The 20,931-nt window shown below is 58.8% G+C and overlaps 1 protein-coding gene across 1 annotated transcript in view; it reads left to right on the top strand.

Annotated features, from left to right (window-relative positions):
• ADCY1 (adenylate cyclase 1) overlaps window positions 1-20,931 on the top strand; it is a 117,810-nt gene that overhangs the window by 53,006 nt on the left and 43,873 nt on the right. Inside the window, exons 5-11 of the mRNA XM_026502050.4 lie at window positions 175-302; window positions 6,324-6,482; window positions 7,715-7,856; window positions 8,825-8,980; window positions 18,867-19,061; window positions 19,236-19,333; window positions 20,348-20,432. Of these exons, the coding sequence (XP_026357835.2) occupies window positions 175-302; window positions 6,324-6,482; window positions 7,715-7,856; window positions 8,825-8,980; window positions 18,867-19,061; window positions 19,236-19,333; window positions 20,348-20,432 (963 nt within the window). The remainder of the gene's footprint in view (window positions 1-174; window positions 303-6,323; window positions 6,483-7,714; window positions 7,857-8,824; window positions 8,981-18,866; window positions 19,062-19,235; window positions 19,334-20,347; window positions 20,433-20,931) is intronic.

The raw sequence follows: 20,931 nt of genomic DNA, 5'->3' as shown, positions 1-20,931 counted from the left end.
ACAGCCCATTCTGAGGCTTCCCTGGCCTTGGAGGGGGTCCCCTGGGCGGGGCTATGGGGCCAGGTACCTGTGGTGCTGCCTGTTCCATGGTCACTGGCTCCGTGGTGGCAAAGGTGCAGGTGCCCAGGCCCCAGGCGCGTCACTAGCATGCGATTTGTTTTCTTGGCCCCCCAGGAGAACCACTGTCGCCGGATCAAGATCCTTGGGGACTGCTATTACTGCGTGTCTGGCCTCACCCAGCCCAAGACCGACCACGCCCACTGCTGCGTGGAGATGGGTCTGGACATGATCGACACCATCACGTGAGTGCCCCACGGGGACCGGTCCATCTCGCACCCCCACAGGCCCCGCAGGCATGCACTGTACTGGCCGGTCTGTCCCGAGGGGCCGTCTGTCCCCAGGCTGCGGAGAGCCAGGCTGCATGGTGAGGCGTGGGTGGGGGAGCTCCTGCCTGAGCTGGGTGCTTCTGAGACCGTCTCCTCTGTAATTTGCTGGGACGGCATTTCTTCATCCGTGGCCATCCCGGGTGTGGTCAGGGAATGCATCAGTGGTGCAGGAAGAAATCAGCTTCATAGCTTAGGCAGACAAGACATCCAGGGAGTCAGCCGGGGAGGGGGCTGGCTCAAATCCAGCCGAATTCCACTGAAAGGAGCCGCGCGCGCTCATCTTGACACGCAGAGGTGTTCGGGGGCTCTCTGCTGAGGGAGCTCAGAGGGAGCAGGTGCGCATCCCGGGAGCATCGTGGGCCCACTGCACCCACTTCTGAGCTGGCCTTGTCTCGTCCCGTCAGAGAGCGGCATGAAGAATTAGGGACCCTCCATCGGGGCCGGGAAGGGGGGGGCTGGGAGGTTGAGCTGGTGGACAGAGCACCCACATGCCCACATCTCAGCAGCGTGGAGGGGTGGGTGCGGTCCAGCCAGACAGGGTTCACAGGGACTGGTGTAGACGTCCACACTCGGAGCCGAGAAGTGGTAGCACCACTGTTGTAGGAGGAACACGGAAGAACAGAGAGAGAGAGAAATGCAAATGAGGAGGCTGAGAGGTGGGGCTGGCCTCACAGATGGGCCCCTGCAGGTGGGGTGTGGAGGCGTCCAGGAGCGGGGCGGCACCCTCACCAGCGCTTCCCGGGGACGGTGAGTGCGGGGCCTTGCCTGGGGAGTGGGTTCCCGTGCCAGTGGTGGCCAGTCAGAGCCCAGCGCTGGGTCGGGGGCAGAAGAGGCCCTGGTGACTCTGTGGTGCGTCCAAACCCTGGAGCCCCCGCTCCCGAGGAGGAAGCCCAGCAGCAGGGCAGGTGGGTGGGGACCAGGGACGAAGCAGAGGTGCGTCCTGCAGAGGACGTGGAGGCTCGAAGGCGTCTTCTGTTCTCTGAGAGGGTGTCCTGTCGTGTCACCTGTCCCGTCACACCGATCAGACCACAGCGCGCCACCTGTCACGAATGCACCGTGCGTTCACGTCCTTTGTCACGGTGTATGCTGTACGTTCTGTCACGTGTCACTTCTTGCGTCACGTGGGACGGTCCTATGTCACATGTAGTCCCGCTGACCACCTGTCACATCACGTCGTGTGTCGTGTCCTGTCTCGTTCCTGGACCTTCTGCGCTAGAGTGAGGTCGCGTGCATGGAGGTGCAGGGAGGCAGGTGTCAGTCCCTCCGACCGGGAGCGTCTGTGGAGCACCGGCTCCGTGCAGGCGCAGAAGCAGGTCAGGGTTGCGCAGTGCGTGGAGAAGTGCGTGTGTCCCCCTGCGCCCCGGCCGGCTGCTGCAGATGGCCCATGGGGTTGAGCAAGATGGCCTCGTGCCCCTGAAGGTGGGTGATGCCGGTGGCCCCTGCTGGGGTCCTCCTGGGGGGGCCTGGTTCCCCTGAAGCCTGCCCCCCCACGGTCTCCCCACCTGGAGGGGCCCCTAGATGTGCACTTGGTTGCTCATGCGGGGCTCCAGCCTCACCCAGTGCAGCCCCGCCCGTCACTCCCCTGCCATCTCGCGGGCTGCATTTCAGCAGACTCGGAGGTGTTTCTGGGGGCGTCCCCCTGCCTGCCCCTGACTGGGAATTCTGCACCTGCCCTTGGGTTTCCGCTGTGTGGAGAGGTGGACCTGCCCGCCTTTCTCAGCTCCCTGCTCCGTTTGCTTTGGTACATGGGGTCCCCTTGGCTGTGTCTCCTGGCCTTTTAGCCATGAGCTCCCGGTCCTGGGGTCCTGCTGAGCCCTGAGACCAGGTCTTACCATTGGAGGCCGTCCCCCGAGGCTGGAGGGCATTTTGAGTGACCTCCAGAGGCTGCCCTCCGCATCAGCTCCAGATCCCCAGAGGATTCTGGGGCCTCAGGCCTGAGTCTCTGACTTGACAAACTGGGAGGCCCTCCTGGGCCTCGTCCCTGGCTCTGGACCACAATGAAGGCCACTAGAGCCACAGATTGGAGGTCACCCCTGCCCAAGATGAGCCCTCTTCTTCTTCTCTCTTTTGGGTGCCACAAAGCAGGGCGCTGCCAGTGTGCGTCAGCCGCGTGGCTGGGCTTCAGGCAAGGACCACGTCCTGGGGAGGGTCACTCTTGGCTGCTAGTGGCCTCACCCGCCACACTGTCCCCACTGACGCAGGAACACGTGCAGGACAGAATTTGTTTATTTGTTTTTGACTGGAACTTTAGAAACATGAGATTTCCCTGAGAAGAAAGGAGGACCAGGGCCCTGGCCTGGGCCCATCAGTCTTGCCCTTGCGCTCTCTGAAGGACTGCCATCCCCGTGAGGCCCCGATATGGCCCTGGGTGGCTGTGGCGAGCTGTGGGTGACCCACAGCTTGCAGACGCCCCTGCCAGTCCATAGCGGTCTGCTCCATATGGCGGTCCTCTGAGTGGACGGGGAGAGCTACAGCAGGGGGATGGTTGGGCCACTTCATGCAGGCCCCGTGTGCGGTTTCGGGGTGCTCAGGATCAGGGGGATGCTGCTCATTTGCCCCGAGGGTGAGGCCTCGCCGGCCGCACATCCAGTAGGCTTGCTCACCGGGCAAACACGACAGCCCCCCCACGTGCGTGCTCGGGACGGGCCTCTGAGGGGCCGGGCGTTTGCTGCCGCTGGACAGAGAGGAGCTGAGGATGGTAATGGTGAGGGAAGGAAACTCCTCAGGGACAGGAGTGTGCAGGCCCCGGCTGCCTGGGTTCTGACCTCTCCTGAGGCACGTGTTCCCGGTCCAGTGGGCGGGGAAGGATCTTGTGTTCCCCTTGGTGTGTCGCTGTGGGCATAACGGGCGGGAAGGTTTACAGGCTCTGTGTTGAGGACAGCACAAGGGTGCCGACGTGGAAGCGAAGGCCCGGGGCTCCCATCCCGACAGTGGGCACGGCTTGCGGGGCTGGGGGCTCTCCCAGCGGGTCCCCAGCTGCTGGAGCTCCGATTCCCCCACTCCGCAGGGACGGGGCCGCTCAGCACAGGGTGCAAGTGGCTCCTTGGCTCCAAACCGTTAGGATTCTATGCATTTCCAGCAGCGAGAGCCTCGTCTGTCACAGGGCTCAGCGAATCGCGCATCGGGGCAGCAAGCGTGCGGGGCGAGGTCTGGGTGTTTGGTTGGCTGTATGGGATCAGGGGAAGTAAACGGCATGTGCTCTGCCCTCTGAGACCCACCCTTGAGCTGGCGAGGCTGCTGTGGTCGTCGGCAAACCCTGACGCAGCCAGGCCAGAGCAGGGATGGTCCAGGGCGGGAGGCTGTGTCCCATGGCTCAGGGGACCCTCCTCCTGCCTCCTGTGTTCTCGGCACACGTGTCTCGGTGAGACCGTCCCCGACGCGCTGTTTATTGAGAAGCGAGTGTCCAGGTAACTGCGAATCTGCTGACACCAGGATCCAGATGTTTGAGGCAGAACGTTCTGGAAGAGGTGAGAGTGTGCGGGCTGCAGGATTTGGTCCCCATGCCCTTTGCCCCGTCCTCGCTGCCGAGGCAGAAATGCTATAATGTGCAGAAACACCGTTTGTGGTTTTTCCTGTTCACATTTCTCTGTGTTCCTTTCCTTTCGCAAATTTCAAAAACTAAAAGAAAAAACCTAAAATTTTAACCTTATTTTGTTTGTTTCAGCGCCTCTCACTAGAGGTTGGCACATGACTGAGAAAAGGTAAAATTGAGAGAAAATCCGTTCGACTCATGTAGGAGTCAGTAGGTGTCAAGGACACGCCCACAGTCAGACTCCTGAGTAACTTTTGCCGTAACCCCGTGACATGCAGAATCCCGGACTTGCACCGGGGGCCCTGGACCCGACGTGAAACACTCCAGTCCTGGGGGCTGGGCCCTCGGTGGACACAGGGGGCAGCGCTGGGCTCCCAATGGGCCCAGTACGGCTTTGCGTGGGGGCGGGGCGAGAGGGGTTCCAGTGAGGGGAATGGGCATCCGAAGGCCCGGTGAGGGGACCCCAGCAGCTCCGTGGAGCAGGGTCCAAGGCAGCAGGGACTGCTCGGGCCGTCCTGCAATCTGGGGTCCTCGAGGACGGTCTCCTAGTGTTTCTGCACCTGCGTCTGCCAGAACGGGTTAGCGGTCCGCGGGCTGTGGCCTTGAGCCTGGAGACATCGGGGTAGCTGGTCGGGGTAGCTGGGCTGCTGTCAGAGCCCACTAGCACTCATTCACCCTCACCCTGGATTGCACATGGGGAAACAGAGACCCGGCGAGGGCAGAGGTTGGCACGGTCACATTGCTGGGCTGATGGGACTTCCCTAGCAATCGGGCTGCCCTGCTCATGTGCGCTCCCCACACGGAGTGGCCGCCTTTGCCCATTTGAGGTTCTGAGAGCCAAAGCCTCTGGACGCTCTCCTCGCCAGCCGCTAAGTCCCGTGTCCTGTCCGTATGTTTCAGACAGAAGACCCCGAGCTCTTTATTTCATCATTGAGGCCCCTTGTCTTCTTTTAGGGTTTCTAATTCAGATGTTTTAAGGGACCTGGGCACCCCCGAGTCTCTGGTCATTTGGGCCAGCCTGCCCAGCAGTCATGGTGTGGACAGGAGCAGTTTCTGACGGACCCTGTCATACCCGCACCAGTGATGGGCCCTCGGGGATGAGCGTGAGGATCCGGGAGGGCTTTCTGGAGGCTGCATCTCAGCTGGGCCAAGTCATATTAGGCATAAGGCAGGCACACACGAATCAACCCCAAGTTTTAAAGTAGGAGGGAGATTTGTCACTGAGCTCACGGACTGCCTGCTATACTGGGCAGGGTTGGGGGTCTGCACATGGCTGGGCTGCAGGACACGTTATGCTGGGAGGGGGCAGAGGACAGTTTGTCTGGCAGGCCGGCCCCAGGGTGGAGACCCAGCAGTCCTGTGTGTCCGATGATTCCTGGTCTCCCTTCCCCCTCGTGACAGACCTCCTAACCACAGGGCCACTGTGTCCTGGGCCGTGGCTCAGGCTCCTGGCCCTTCGTGGTTGGGCTTTGGTGCTGATGGGGATCGGAGGGGACACACCTGCCGTGGGGGCCACCTGCGGACAGGTGGGCATCACATGACCCAGTGCTCCCTCCCATGAGGCCTCCTTGCACTCCTGTCCCTCGGAGCCTACGATCGCCCCTGTTGCTTCCTCGAGGGCTTGCTTTAGAGTTTTCCGTAATAATGTAACTTCTGCCTGTTGGGGAAGAGTGGAAAACACAGGAAGACGGCGTCGGAGGGCCTCAGCATGGCCGCCGTGTGTCCCATTTGGTCTGACGTAGTGCACTGTGTGTGTCTGACTGTGGCGGTGCGTCCTGGAGCTGGGGAAACTGTGCGTGGCCCCCCCTTGGGCGCCCCCATGTGACCACTCGCGTGGAGCTGCCTGCCGTGGGCAGCGTCCCCTGGGTGCCGCAGGGACTCGTGCTGGCCTGTGTTCCCCAGCTGGGGGCGACTTGGCCACCTGGACCCACGGCTTGGTTTGGGCATCCACGTTTGTCATCCTGTAAAGTCTACTTGAGGGTCAGGCCAGGTCTGGAGCTCGGGGTAAAACCCTGGCCGTTCCCCAGGGCCCTTGGGCCATGGAGACTGTCAGATGGTCCTGGTGGGTCGTCACACCAGCCTCTGGCCAGCAAGCAGGCATGAGCCCCCCTCCCGGGTCAGTGGGACACAGAGTGGATTGGAGGTTGCAGGCTCATGTCCCCCTGGGGGCTGCCCTGGGTGGGGAGGGGCAAGGGGGCGACGTGGTCACGGCGTGAGATGCTCAGTGGCTGGGGAGCTGGGGGGCCTGGCCTGGAGCAGCCCTGGGCACCTGGGGCCACACTCAGGAATCAGGCTGACTAGGTCAGGAGACCCCCGTGCTCCCGCCTGTCCAGGCTCCCCTGCATGTGCGAGCTCGCAGGTGTGGATGAGGGCCCAGCCCCACGCCCGTGACATGTCTGTTGCAGGTCGGTGGCAGAGGCCACGGAGGTGGATCTGAACATGCGTGTGGGGCTGCACACCGGCCGGGTCCTCTGCGGGGTCCTCGGCCTGCGCAAGTGGCAGTATGACGTGTGGTCCAATGACGTGACCCTGGCCAATGTAATGGAGGCCGCTGGCCTGCCCGGGTGAGTCGGGGCGAGGTGGTGCACTCTGGGGTCCAGAGGACAGCGTGGGAGGGGCCTGTGCCACTTCCCCAAACTCATGTGCACGGGCCAGGCTATGTCCAAGCAGATGAGACCGGGTCCTGAGCAAACTCCGCCTGCCCCAGGGGCCCCAGGGGAGCCGCGGTGGGAGTCACCTGCATCTTCCCCCATTCCAGACCTGCGTCCCCTTCCCCTGCCATCTGGGACCGTCACAGGCATAGCTGGACCTCCGGTGCCACAGGACTGAGAGGCAGTGGACGCTGGGCATCCCCTTCCCCTGCCATCTGTGTCCGGGGAAGGGGCTTGGGGGGCTGTGTCTGGGCTGGCCAGGCCGCGCCTCGGCTGGGACCCGCGGTGGTGTCCACTCCTGCCATGTACTTGCACCTGACACCCTTGCTCTGTCCCAGAGCCTAGACTGTTCTGCCCTGAGCGTGGTTGCTGACATTTCCGGGACCCTGGAGGCCCCTCTGCTCTGCGACTGGGTGTGCCTCCCATCCCTGTTGCGGGCGGAGGACCCCGAACACAGGAGCACCTGCCCTGGCATCTCCAGAGAGCCCTGGTGCTGGGGTGTCCCTTTGCAGTTCAGGGTCAGGCTGGCAGGTGATTATGTCCCAGGAGCCCGGAGGCCGGTGGTGGCGGGGGGCTCTTGCCACGCTCGAGTGCCTGGTTTTTCCTGCAGGAAATTGAGGGGACTCAGTGGTGTGGGGACTCTGGGCTTGCAGGAGCTGCTCTGCACGCTGGGGTGTTGCTTTTGGCCCCCAGACCTCAGCGCTCCGGTGTCTGGGAGGAGCGGGAGCTGCTGGGTTCTGGGGGCCGCTGTGGATCTCAGGCTTGCAGCTCTGCTCAGAGAGGCCAACTGACGGTTTCTCCTTCAGTCACCAGGAAATGCACTGGGGTGAGCACGAGTGCCGCCCCACCTCATGTGGACGCAGTGTGACTGCCTGGGGGTCTTGGGGACACACTCGCTTTTCCCCTCACGCCACTGCCTCCCTTCCGCTCCTGCCAATGCTGGGCCCCTCTGCCGGCCCGTACCCAGATCCGAGCTCTCCCCTGTAGCTCCCCCCTTGCTGGGCTCCCTCCCCCTCTTCTTCCCAGGTGACCGGTGCTGCCCGGTGACACAGGGAGCCTGAGTGCTCCTCCTGGACCTACCTGTGGGGAGGGACGCCTTTGCTGCAGCCGCAGGCCCTGGGCACGGCTGTGCTGCTGTCTTGCAGGAAGGTCCACATCACGAAGACAACCCTGGCGTGCTTGAACGGTGACTACGAGGTGGAGCCGGGGCACGGGCACGAGAGGAACAGCTTTCTGAAAGCTCACAACATCGAGACCTTCTTCATCGTGCCGTCACATCGGCGGAAGGTGGGCTCTGGGACTGGGACTGGGACGGGGTCCCTGCTCGCCCATGCCTGGGCCAGGCCTTCGGGGTGGGCAAGCTCATGAACCCCTAGTCGGAACCCGGGTCCTCTCGGGGGCTGGGCTGTCCTGCATCCTCCCTCTCCCCTCCCCCTCTCCTGCAAACAGGTCAGGGATGGGGGTGCACCGAGCATGGAGGGGTGCTGTGCACACAGGGAGGCCTGTGACCATCGTGTGGGGGGCAGTCGAGGTCACTGTGCCCAAGGAAACTGATTTGGACATGATTAAGGGGGGCCTAGTCCTTCCAGGGCTCAGGTGAGGGGTGGAGGGCATAGGGGAGGGGCTCAGGGCACAGGTGAGGGGTGCAGGGCACAGGTGGCCCCAGTACGCCTTCAGGACAAGCAGGTGGGCTATGAGGGAGAGCTTCAAGCTTCTCCATCCTGTGTGTCCGTGGATGGGGGCTGTGCAGTCACTTATGACCTGGGGACCGTGGCTGCGGGGGGCTCCGGGGCAGGACAGGCTGGGCTCAGTGAGCTCACTCCTGAGGAAGGGGAGAGAGGGCATGGCAGGTGTCAGTGGGCTTGGAGGAGGGCTGGGTGAGGGGTTGGCGCTGGATCCCGGGACAGCAGGGGTCACCCATGTGGGAGTGGAGCGTGAGGTAAGAGGGGCAGGGATGCCGGGGGTCAGTGTGTGGTGGTCCTCAGCCAGTTGCCGGCCCAGCCAGCGACGTCCAGGCTCCAGCATCCCTCCCTGGCCTGGCCCCAAACCTTCCCACTGCTCCACCCCAGGACTGGGCCTCACTCTGGGTTTCAGAGGCCCCAGGTGTCCTGTGGACCCGGCCTGCTGGTTCCGTCCACTTCCGTTTGCCCTCCCCGTGACCTCCCTCTCCCCGTTAGGTGCCCGCTCCCAGCCCGGCGGGGCGGGGGGCAGCACGGGTCTGCTGACCGGTCTCTCCGTGCCGGCTGTCGGCACAGATCTTTCCAGGGCTGATCCTTTCGGACATAAAGCCCGCCAAGAGGATGAAGTTCAAGACCGTGTGCTACCTTCTGGTGCAGCTCATGCACTGTCGGAAGATGTTCAAGGCGGAGATCCCCTTCTCCAACGTCATGACGTGCGAGGATGACGACAAGGTGGGAGGGCCTCCCCGCCCCGGGCAGCCTGGCCCCGCGTGCTTCCTGGCCGTGTAAATGCTGTGCAGAGCTGAGCTGCTTTGGCTTTCCTGGAAAAATCTTTCTATCATATTGTGGGTTTTTTTTTTTTTTTTTTTAATTTGGCATTCCATGTGTTTATGGGTAAACGCGTGCCCGGACCCCCAGCGGCTGTCTGAGCCTGCTCTCAGGACACTCATGCTCGTCTTGAGGACTGGAGCCTCAACCATGGTCTGCGAGCCTGGGTGCCATCGGGCCGCCTATCTCCAGCCGCCTGCCCCTCCACCCCGGGCCTCCTGCTGCGCACCTGTTCTCCCTCTTTGTGGTTAAAGTCGTCCAGTCGATGGAAGGTGGCCTCCCCTGGTGGTCCCTGTCTCGTGGCCTGGCTGCCAGGATTTGCCACCTTTCCTCTTGGGTTGGTCAGAGTCGTCTTTGGATGTTCTGGTCTTCTGCTGGGTTTGGGGGGCGGTGCTGCTCTGTGGGGTTCCCAGCATCCACTTCAATCACATGGTCCTCACGTCTTGGGGGGCAGAGACCCCGGTCATCTGGGGCAGGGCGCTGTGTCCCAGGAGCCCGGGACAAGCCTGGCGCACTGCCCCTTCCCTTCCTGTGTCTTCGTGTCCTGGGCCCGAACCCAGTTTGGCTCCGTCCGTGACCAATGCCCGTTTCCTGAGACCACAAGGCTTTTTGTGGTTTGGGCTGTGAGCTCACATTTGTACGAATTTTGCTGGAAATTCTTGAAGAGCTGTGCTGACGTGGACTCTATCAAGATTGGCCTTCCCCTCGGCCAGGTACCCGGTGCTTGGCCAGTGGAGTTTGGATGTCCCAGGCAGGCAGACGTGTGCACATGTGCTCCCGGGGGGGGCTTCCCCTTGGTGCAGAGCTGGGTGTAAGACTGTCCCTGGTGCAGGGTCTCCCTGCGTCTCTTTTGCTGACAGGGCCACTGGGGGCGCGGGTCTCTATTAGTTTTGACCGCACTGCCCACTGTAGTCAGGCCCCGCGCTGCTGCGTTTGTCTCATGAGGGATGACAGGCTCTCCAAGCTCTCCGGGTCTCAGGTGGCAGTGGCCCATCAGCCACCTGCCCGGCCTGGGTTTCCATGTCTGAATGTCCTCGGGTGACTTCCCTTTCTTATCAGCTTGCTGTGCATTTGAAAGTGTGTGTGTGTGCATGAGTGTGTGTGCATACATGAGTTATGTGCACGCGCATGCATGAGTGTGCGTGTGAGTGCATGTGTGTATGTATGCACGCGTGTGTGCATATATGAGTTATGTGCACGCGCATGCATGAGTGTGCATGCATGAGTGTGCGTATGCACGCACGTGTATATGAGTGTATGTGCATGTGCGTGCATGCACGTGTGTGTGTGCATGAATGTGTGTGCACGTGCATGTGTGAACCTTTCCCTCCCTGTCGTCTGGAGTCGCTGCTGGATTCCTCACCCCCGCTCTCCTCCTCCTGCCCCTCCCGGGAGCGCAGAACCATGTGGGTTTCTTCCTGTCTCCCATGTCCTGAATGCTGGCCCAGCCCCTGACACCCCAAATCTCTGGAGTGCGGGGTGCCTCACAGGTCAGGTTCTGCCCGCCTTCAGACTCTGCTGCTTCATCTGTGTGTGCCGGGGACGGTGCTGGCCCTCCAGCCTCCCTCCTTGGGGGACACCTGCTGCCTTACGCTACACCAGGAGCCTAAGTGCAGTGTGCAGGCCTGCACCCTTGACATCGTCCCTGTCACCATGCCTGGCACCCCAGGGTCCAAGGCCGAGCCCCTCGACCGTCATGTGGTTTCAGGGCTCCCTGTCTGCACACAGCTCCCCGACCTGAGAGGATCTCCCGACACCCCTGGTGAGCTGTCTGCCAGTGCGTGGGACTCCTGGGTCCCAAGCTTTGGCCCCATGTCTGGTCCCTCCCCGCCAGCCAGCACTTCCAGCCTCCATGGCCCAGGTAGTTGCCCTGCCGCGGAGACAGAGGTACAGGCAGGTAACAGGCTTCCCCTCATTGCCATCTGCCTCGTGAGTAGTGAAAATAAGCCCCAACGTGCAGGATAGCAGTGTCTGCACCATGGGAGGCCCCCAAACGGTAGAGACAGGACACTGACAAGGCCGGTGGTCCCAAAGGACGGGGAGGAGAGACACAGAGGCAGGGCCGGCCCGCCAGCGAGGGCACCTGGGGAGATGGCTGTTGAGTGACTGTGGGGCCCTTCCGCCTGAGGGTGCTGTCCCCACCGCCCCCAGAGACCACGTCCCCTTTGGGATGAGGTCTTCCACCGGCCCTGTCTTCCACTCCTCTGCATCCAGGCCTGACTCTGGTGTGGGCGCCCTCGCATGGGGTCAGGGTGGGCCCCGCGGGTGGCACTGGGCCGGTCCGTCCTGCTGCACACCGCGTGTCATGTGTGTGGATTTAACGAAGTCGGCAAGAGGCTCTACCAGTAGTTTGGTCGCTTGTTTTTGTCTCCTGCCCATACGGCACCACAGACATTTCTCATATTAGTATTTCTCTGATACGGTCTTCATGTCACCGTGTGGATCTCCAGCCTGAGGAGAGACCGTGTCTTTATTCTATATCCGTTGATGTTTAGGTCATTTATGCTTTTTTGTTTTCTGGTCGGAGTGAATACCTCACAGGGCTGCTCTCACGAAAGGGCGTGGATGTCTGTGATCACCTCGGGTTGTGCACGTCTGTGGGTCCTGGGTCAGTGAGAGCGGGCGTACGGTCGGTGTCCACGCAGCTCCCGGTGTCATGCCCAGCGCTCCGGGTCCACGCGCACCTCTCCTGCCTGGCTCCTGCCTCTGTGTTTCCATCCTGGTCAGCAGCTTTTCCAGAATGTCATTTCTATCATTTCTGTCTGAATTTAACAAAGGTAGCTTTCCAGCTTATGTTGAAACTGATCGTGATGACTCTTTCCTCAGCTTCTTGGGTTTTCGGGTGCACGGTCATGACTTCGGCTCCTTCTCCACCTTGCATTAACTGTTACTAACGGGAGAGGCATTCTCTTTCCTTCTGGCTTCGTAGAGTTTTACCGTTAACGGTGACGCTTGGATTAGAAGCGGTCGCCCACGTGAGCGAGTGTTTGCACTTTTTGAAAATGAGGAGTAGGTGCTGAATTTCAGAAATTGCATTCAGTAACTACTGAGATGACCCGTCCGGTGGTTTTCTCCCCGACTCGCATGGTTACAGGTGCACGGGACCCTCCAGTGTCTCCAGGACACTGAGTTCCTCACTGTCTGAGCCGCTGAGTCAGGATGCCCGAACCGTACACTCTGCCTGTGCTCATCTGCTGCCTTCTGCCCCGGACGGCACTGGCTCCCCTCTCTGCCACCACGGCCACATGTGGGCCCTCTCCTGTGGCTTTCAGTTGTTGCCGGAGGGCATGTTGTGAGCCCTGCGGCCACAGGCTGTCCCTGGCAGGTCTGTGTCCGTCAGCCCTGGACGGGTCAGCTCAGGGCCCAATCGCCATCAGCTGCTCACTCCGGTGCACCCGGGCTCAGGCAGGTGCTCCCTGACCGTGGTCGGGTCTCACGCCAGGTCTGCCATCTGGTGACAGTGTGCACAGCATCAGGAAAGCCAGGCCAAGTGTGGCATCCTTACTTCTCAGGCCTCAGCAAGGACCGTTTCGAGCGTGGGCATGGGGTCTCTCACCCGGGACTGTCCTCGACGGCCTAGCCCCAGAGCTCTGTGCCCTCAGCACCCCCTCCTCTCCTGTGTCCTGCTTGTTCTCGTAAGAGGTTCTGCTCTTCCCTGCTCCCGATGGCCTGCGTCTGCAGAGCACATTAAACCTGGAGGCATCAGCCCAGGGATTCAGCCAACGTACCCAAACTTCCAGAGTCCCGGGCGACCAGGGGGACATCGCATAGACCCTGCGATGTCACATGAGAGGGTCGTTGGCACCTTTACTACAAACACTTAACAGTTTTGAAGAGCAGAGCAGATAAAGGCCCGGGGAGAAGTGGAAATCTGCACGTCCTTCGGGACGTCCGTGAGTCCAGCCCCCGAATCTGTTGTTGAGCTCCTTCCCGCAGGGGAGCCCCCAGCCTGCATGGCGCTACCAGAGAGCCCTCTGACATCGAGGTGGCTTCGCAGCTGCTTCACCGAGGCCGTGGGCGCCCAGGCCTGGCCCCACCCACCCCGTGCTCCGACCTGGGTGGGGAAACCCGTCCGTTCCCGGAGTGACGCGTCATTTCTAGACAGTCACCTGTGAAGTGATCTCTTCAGGTCGGGGCCTGGGGTCCTGGGGTGTCCCTGCAGTGTGCGGGTTGACCACAGGGCCCTGAGTGGGCCAGGCAGAGAGTGTAGGGAGGGGGCCCGGGGTACAGGCTGGGAGGAAGCAGCCGCCTGCTGACCGCAGCCCCAAGAGGCCAGTGCCGGGCAGGGTGAGTCTCACCACGGGCTGTCCTGAGCTTCTGCTGCATGGGTGGGAACCACTTGTGCTCGTCTCTGCTGCTCCCCGGCTTCAGGGAGCGGGGTGTCCAAGCTGAGCCCCAGGGAGCACTCTCCTGGCCAGCCCCACCCAGACCAGGCCATCACTGGGTCCTGCCATCCTTCCCGTCCCCCAGTTCACCACCCGTGTCTCCCGGCAGCCACATCCCATGGCAGGGAAGGGCCGACTGGGAGTGGAGGGACAGATGGGCCCCAGCTCCCAGGGCACCACTTCACACATGTGTGTGTTCAGGGGTCCTGCTAGTCAGCAGTGGGTTTCATGGCATTGAAGAAAACCCCAATCGTGGCGGCTTGAACAGAAGAGAGGTTAGCTTTGTTACGGTTAAAGTAAACCCAGAGAGCAGGCAGGATGGGGCTAATGTGGCGGCTTCACAATCATCTTGAACTAGACCTCTTCTATGATGCTATTCTGGCTTGCCTGCTGTCGCCTCATGGCCCAAGATAGATGCTGGGGCTCCAGTCATTGCGCCCAAGTTCCAGCTGGCAGAGAGGAGGAGGGGCAGGTGAGTACATTTCGGTCCCCAAGGCTGCTTTCCTAGGTGAGGCCTTCCTGTCCAGGCCCGTTCCTCCATGTCCTCACAAGCCCTGCCGGCCACCAGAGTGGGTCACCTCTCTTGCCTGGGGTCAGCAAGCTGGGTGGTGGCCATCAGCCTCCCAGGAGTCCACCCTGCAATCCGGCCCATCTTCCCAGCTTCCGTGAGGAGCCCGTGGCTCCCGGTGTGTCTGCCTCGCCTGGGCTCCACGTGGACTGGGGCTCCAACCCGCCCTGCTGGCAGCACAGGGGGACCCATCTGCTGTTGCCACTGAAGACAGGGAGAGCCAGCTCGAGGACTCGGTCTGGGCCAGCGTGCTTCCAGCTCTTTACAAGCATGAACGTTCCAGGTCCTCTGAGAGCTCCCCTCGGGGGCCACCTTTGTTACAGACCAGGAAGCTGGAGCACAGAGAGGTTAAGCAGCTCACTCAGGGCTTCACAGCCCCTGGTTTGCAGGCGTCTGCACTGAGCCAGAAAGAGGTTCAGACAGCCAAGTTCCACAGCAAAATGAGCAACAAGTTTTCTCTTGACATTGATTTTGATTCGATTTCCAAGGAAATACATGTTTGTTGTGGAAAGTGGAGAAAAGTGGAAAAAGAGGGAGCCTCTGTGATCCCGCCCCCAGAGGTGGCCACAGCTAACGTCCTGTCCTATTGAAGGAGCCATGTGTCGGGGTGCGGCAGGTGCTCTGCACCCGGGCATCCGACAAGACTGCATGAGCCTGTGCGGCTCCCGTCTCACTGCCTGGGGTCCCCCACATGCCCAGGACGGTACAGGCCCCCCAGAAGTCAGCCCTGCTCCTCCTCCCCCCCCCCCCCCCCCCGTAGCCCTCTGCAGACCCGGGGCTGGCGGGCAGACAGCTGCTCCTCCCGGAATAACTGAGCACCGTTGCGGAGATCCAGGGGCCGTGGTGCCTGCGGCCTTTCTCTGCACGCCGGACGCTCACAGGAGCTGACCCAGTGTCACGGGAAGTGTCAGGCTGCGGGGTTTTTCATCATGTACAAATGCGTGCGGTCCCGGGGGAGGGCGCGTTCATGGGAGTGCATCAGGGGCTCGCCGTCCCTGGGTGGTCCTCCTGTGTGTGTTCTCCAGCCTCGGGGAGGCCGGGGCCGTGGAACTGGAAGGAACACATTCACAGGCTGGTGTCTGCGTGGCAGCTATCTGTGGGCTGCCCTGCAGAACGTCAGCGGCTTGTTTCCAAGCAGGGATTGTAGGTGGCGGCTTTCTGTCCCTACCTGTTCAATGTTTCCGCAGCTTTCCGGAGGTAGGGGTGACGCGCCACCCCGACTGCACACACGTCCGAGGTGGAATCAGGCAGTATGCACAGAGTGGCCCCAGGGGCCCCCAGTGGCCTCCCCCGCGGTTGCAGCTCAGCCAGCGTCCGCGTGGACCCAAACTAGGGAATGGCCTTTGGTGGGTGTTGTGTGTAGCTCGGCCTCGCTTCACCCTGCTGGCCACGCTCAGAATCTGGAACGTTTCCTTCACGGCCACAGTCCTCCTCCTGCTGGGGTCACACTGCCGCCCTCCCCAAAACCCAGCTGCACGGAGTGCTCTCCGTCCCGTGACTGCATACACCCTGTGACCTTGGCTCACTCTTCAGTCTCCGCACAAACCCTGTGGGTCCCTCCAGGCTGTTCCTGTGTCAGTAGCTCTCTTCTTGCCGTGGCCGCGGGGATTCCACGGTGTGGATGGACCACTGTTTGCGTGGCCTGTTGGAGGACCTTTTGGTCATTTCCAACTTTGACTATTAGAAATAGAACTGTAGTAAACGTTCTCGTTCAGAGTTTTGTGAGGACATAAGCTTATTTGTTGGGAGAGATGTCCAGCTGTGCCACGGGTGGGTCTTGTTTTTTTGTTTCTGTTTTTTGTTTGGTTTTGAGAAATTGGCAAACATTTGCGGAGTGACTGTCCCGTCTCACGTTCCCAGCAGCCACACGTAAGAGATCCAGCTTCTCTGCATCCTCGTCAGTCCTTGGTGCTGTCGCTGTTTTTAGAACCTTTTGGCTCTTCTCATAAGTGTGTAGTGACACCTCATGATTTTATTTGGCATTTCCCTCGTGGCTAATCGTGTCGATCATCGTTTCAAGGTCTTGTTTTCTGTCCACATTTTCTCTCTTCTTTTTTTTGGAGAAATGTCTGTCTTGCTTTCTAATTAGAGTGATTTTTTGGGGACCGTTGACTTTTGAGAGTTCTTGATAAATTCTGGGTCTGATTCTTTTGTCAGACGTGTGGTTTGTACGTGTTTTCTCCCAGCCTGTGGCTTGTTTTTCATAGGACAGGTGTTTTAAATTTTGAAGATGTCCAATTTACTGATATTTTTTCCTTTATGAACTGTGTGTGTTTTTGGTGTGGTAAGAGCTCTCTACGTAACCCAAACCCCAAAGAGTTTCACCTTTCTTCTAAGAGTTAATACTTGTACATTTTATAGTTAAACCTATGGTGCGTTTTGAGTTCATCTTTTATAAGGTGTGAGGTTTAGGTCAAGATTTACTGGGGCGCCTGGGTGGCACAGCGGTTAAGTGTCTGCCTTCGGCTCAGGGCATGACCCCGGTGTTCTGGTATCGAGCCCCACATCAGGCTCCTCCACTATGAGCCTGCTTCTCCCTCTCCCACTCCCCCTGTTTGTGTTCCCTCTCTCGCTGGCTGTCTCTATCTCTGTCGAATAAATAAATAAAATCTTTAAAAAAAAAAAAAAGATTTACTGTTTTGCATGTGGACGTGCATTTGGTCCAGCGCCATCTGTGGAAAAGACTATCCTTCTTCCATTGAATTGCTTTTGCATTTTAGTCAAAAATCATTGACCATACTTGTGTGAAGCTGTTTCTGGGCTCTCTAGTGTGTTCCGTTCCCCTGCCAACAGCGTACTGTCCTGATCAAAGGAGTTATACGATAAGTCTTAACGTTGGGTTGAGTGATTTTAAGAAAAATGTCTTCTAATCCATGAGCATGCATGTCCCTCTGTGTATTGAGATCTTTGATTTCTTTCATCGTTATTATATAGTGTTCAGCACACAAGTTGTGTACGTTTTGTTAGAGTTGTACCTAGTACTTCCTTTTTCCCCATGATTATAAATGGCATTGAATTTTAACTTTCGTTTTCACATGCTGATTTTCAGATTAAGAAATACCTTTATTTATTTACTTATTTATTTTTAGAGAGAGAGAGACAGAGAGCACATGTGGGAACAGGGGGAGCAGCAGAGAGAGAGAGCGAGCCTCAAGCTGGCTCCCCACTGAGTGCAGAGCCCGATCCAGGGCTTGATCCCATGACCCTGAGATCATGACCTGAGCCAAAACCACGAGTCAGATGCCCAACTGACTGGGCCTCCCAGGTGCCCCAGTAAATACCTTTTTTATGTTTATTTTGTATCTGGTGACCTCGTGGAATTCATTTGTTCTAGGGTTTTTCCTCCCCTTGGAATTTTCTACGTAGACTTACATCATGTCATCTGCAAATAGGGCCAATTTTGGTTCTTTCTTCCTCATTTTTGCCTTTTATTTCCTTTTCTTGCCCTATTGCAGTGGCTGGGGTCTCTAGCACTGTGCTGAAAGTCAGGGGGAAAGCATGCCATCTTTCACCAGCGAGTGCGATGCTGGCTATAGGTACCGTGTAGATCCTCATCGAGTTGGGGAACTTCCCCCCCCCCAGTTTTCTTTTTTTTTTTTAAGATTTTATTTATTTATTCGACAGAGATAGAGACAGCCAGCGAGAGAGGGAACACAAGCAGGGGGAGTGGGAGAGGAAGAAGCAGGCTCATAGCAGAGGAGCCTGATGTGGGGCTCGATCCCATATTGCCGGGATCACGCCCTGAGCCGAAGGCAGACGCTTAACCGCTGTGCCACCCAGGCGCTCCGCCCCCCCCCCCCGTTTTCTGATCAAGGAAACTCATTCTTATCAAGAATGAGTATTGAATTTTGTCAAATGCTTTTTCTGTATCAATTGACACAACCATGGGATTTTTTTGCATGGTGGTTGATACGGTGTTAATGTGGTGTGGGCATTGATGTACGGATATGTAAACAGACTTGCGTCTCTAGAAATGGTCATGGGTGTGTGTTGCTATTGCTATTCATAAACTGCTGAATGCTATTTGCTGACACTCTGTTAAGGATTTTAGCATGGATATTGAAAGAGACGGCCTGTAGTGTTCCTTTTTTTGTACTGTCTTGGTCTGATTTTGGTATCAGGATAATACTGACTTTATAAAATGTGTTGGAAGGTGTTACCTTTTCTGTTTTCTGCAAGAGATCGTATAGAATTCGTGTTCATTCTTCTTTAAATGTTTAGTAGAATTTTCCAGTAAAACCCTCTGGGCCTGGAGATTAATTTTTCGGGAGTTGTTTTACAGTTCTGAAGTGAATTTCTTTAGTAACTACAGGGCTAATCTAATAATCTTCCATGTTGGGTGAGTTGCGATCGCATGCTTTGGTTAGTTCATTGATCTGAGCTGTCAAATCAATGTGTGTAATTGTTCACAGTAATTCCTTATTACCTTTTTGACGTCCGCAAGATCTGTAGTAAAGTCGCATTTCATTCCTGAGTTTGTTAGCGTCTTTCTCTTTTTTTCTTTCTCACGTCTGCTAGAGATTTGTCCATTTTATTGGTATTTTTAAAGACCCAACCTCTGTTTTATTGCCCTGCTGGGTACCGCCCCCGTCCACGCAGGGTCCCGCATGAACATCACATGCCCTGTTTGCAGACGCGGGAGCCCTAGCACCGATGCTCAGCTAAGTGACCTGGGATCTCAGTGCCAGCAGGTGGGGAAGCTGTGACTGCATCTCAGCCCCGAACCCGGCCCCCCGGACCGCAGTGGGCGAGCACACCTGCTGGCGGGAGCGTAAGAGCTGTTTCTTCAATCAGCAGAGGGCTTGATGACATTTCTTTCTTTCCCCCATCACGGCAGCGGAGGGCGTTGAGAACTGCGTCAGAAAAACTCAGAAACCGCTCGTCCTTCTCTGCGAATGTCGTCTATACCACCCCGGGCACGCGCGTCAACAGGTACATCGGCCGCCTCCTAGAAGCGCGCCAGATGGAGCTGGAGATGGCGGACCTGGACTTCTTCACCCTGAAGTATAAGCAGGCTGAGCGCGAGCGCAAGGTAGGTGACGGGGACTTAAGGGACGCGGGGCATCCCCGGGGGGGTCCCTCGGCTGGGGCCGCCCGCACTTGCTCTTGTCGACACAGTGGCGGTCCCCAATTCCGGGTGCCTCCGGAGGACCGCGGTGTCTCCTGGCAGCCGCAGCCACTGATGGCAGGTCTCGGTGTCTCCTAGTACCACCAGCTCCAGGATGAGTATTTCACCAGTGCCGTCGTGCTTGCGCTCATCCTGGCTGCCTTGTTTGGCCTCGTCTACCTTCTCATCATCCCGCAGTAAGTGTGGCGGACCCCGCGGTCCAGGGAGAAGGGCCGGGAGTTCCTTCCATGTCCGCTGGTTGCTCCCCCATGGTCCCTGGCTCGCAGGGACGGCCAGCTGTCCGTGGGCTCGAGGAAGCCGGGAGGCAAGCCCCAGCGGCACGTGCGTGGGGCACTCACTCCCAGGCTCTCCGTTGTCATGTGAATGCTCCTAAGACACCAGCTGTGCTCAGCGTTTCCATCCACACAACGTGTACCCTTGACTCCAGGACAGATTTCGAGGGAGAAATTGCACGTTGGTTTCTAGGCGTGCGTCATTTTCAGATAGGTGAAAATGAGAAAAAGCGGCCTCTGGAAAGAAAGAAAGGTGTAGTAATTTAATAATATTCAGTTACGCCAAGTCAAAGTGAACTCAGCAGTGTTGGTTTTCGGCGGGAGGACCCGCTTTCCTTCCAGACGGACCACTTTCTTAACAAGATCTCCCTAGCGGAGTTGTTCCCCTTTGAGTTTCCAGAGTTTCCAGAATGCACAGGAAGCTGCCCCATCCCCAGACGCTGGGAACACGGTGGCCACCTGATGGCCTTGTGTGGGGATTCAGCTTTTTCTAGAAAAGCTGCTCCCAGATGACATCCAGTGGAGGGCAGCGCCCAGCGGCCTGTCCTTCAGGAGGGAGGACCTCGCGGCTAACCCAGGAGGATAGAAGTTGGGTGGAGGGGCGCCTGGGTGGCACGGTCGTTAAGCATCTGCCTTCGGCTCAGGGCGTGATCCCGGCGTTCTGGGATTGAGCCCCACATCAGGCTCCTCTGCTGGGAGCCTGCTTCTTCCTCTCCCACTCCCCCTGCTTGTGTTCCCTCTCTCGCTGGCTGTCTCTCTGTCAAATAAATAAATAAAAAATCTTAAAAAAAAAAACAAAATGAAGCCGGGTGGAGACAGGAGGGACTTGGTGGAGAGGTCAGGGGATGGAATCGCAGGCACTGCTTGGGCACACCTTGCTCGGCCCAGCCCGTGGTGACCGTGTGTCTTCTGTCCTAGGAGCGTGGTCGTCCTCCTGCTGCTGGTGTTCTGCATCTGCTTCCTGGTGGCCTGTGTCCTGTACCTGCACATCACCCGGGTCCAGGTGCGTGCATTTGTGTGCGTGTGTGTGTGCATGTGTGCATGTGTGTGCGTGCACGTGTGTGCATGCGTGTGTGTCCTGTGCCTGCACATCACCCAGGTCCAGGTGCGTGCATGTGTGTGTGAGCGCGCATGTGTGTGTGTGCGTGCGTGTGTGTGTCCTGTACCTGCACATCAGCCGGGTCCAGGTGCGTGCATGTGTGTGTGCGTGTGTGTGTGAGCATGCGTGTGTGCGTGCATGTGTGTGTGTGCGTGCGTGTGTCCTATACCTGCACATCACCTGGGTCCAGGTGTGTGTGTGTGTGTGCGTGCATGTGTGCGTGCATGTGTATGCACTCATGCGTGCGTGTGTGTGTGTGTCCTGTGCCTGCACAGCCCCCGGGTCCAGGTGCGTGATGTGTGTGTGCGTGCGTGTGTGTGTGCGCGCGTGTGTGTGCGTGCATGTGTGTGCATGCGTGCGTGCGTGTGTGTGTGTGTGTGTGTCCTGTGCCTGCACAGCACCC

This window comes from Ursus arctos, unplaced genomic scaffold (genome assembly GCF_023065955.2).
Source record: "Ursus arctos isolate Adak ecotype North America unplaced genomic scaffold, UrsArc2.0 scaffold_3, whole genome shotgun sequence".
Classification (NCBI taxonomy): Eukaryota; Metazoa; Chordata; class Mammalia; order Carnivora; family Ursidae; genus Ursus; species Ursus arctos.
Note: the sequence above shows the minus strand (reverse complement) of the source record. Positions and strands in the feature narration are given on the sequence as shown.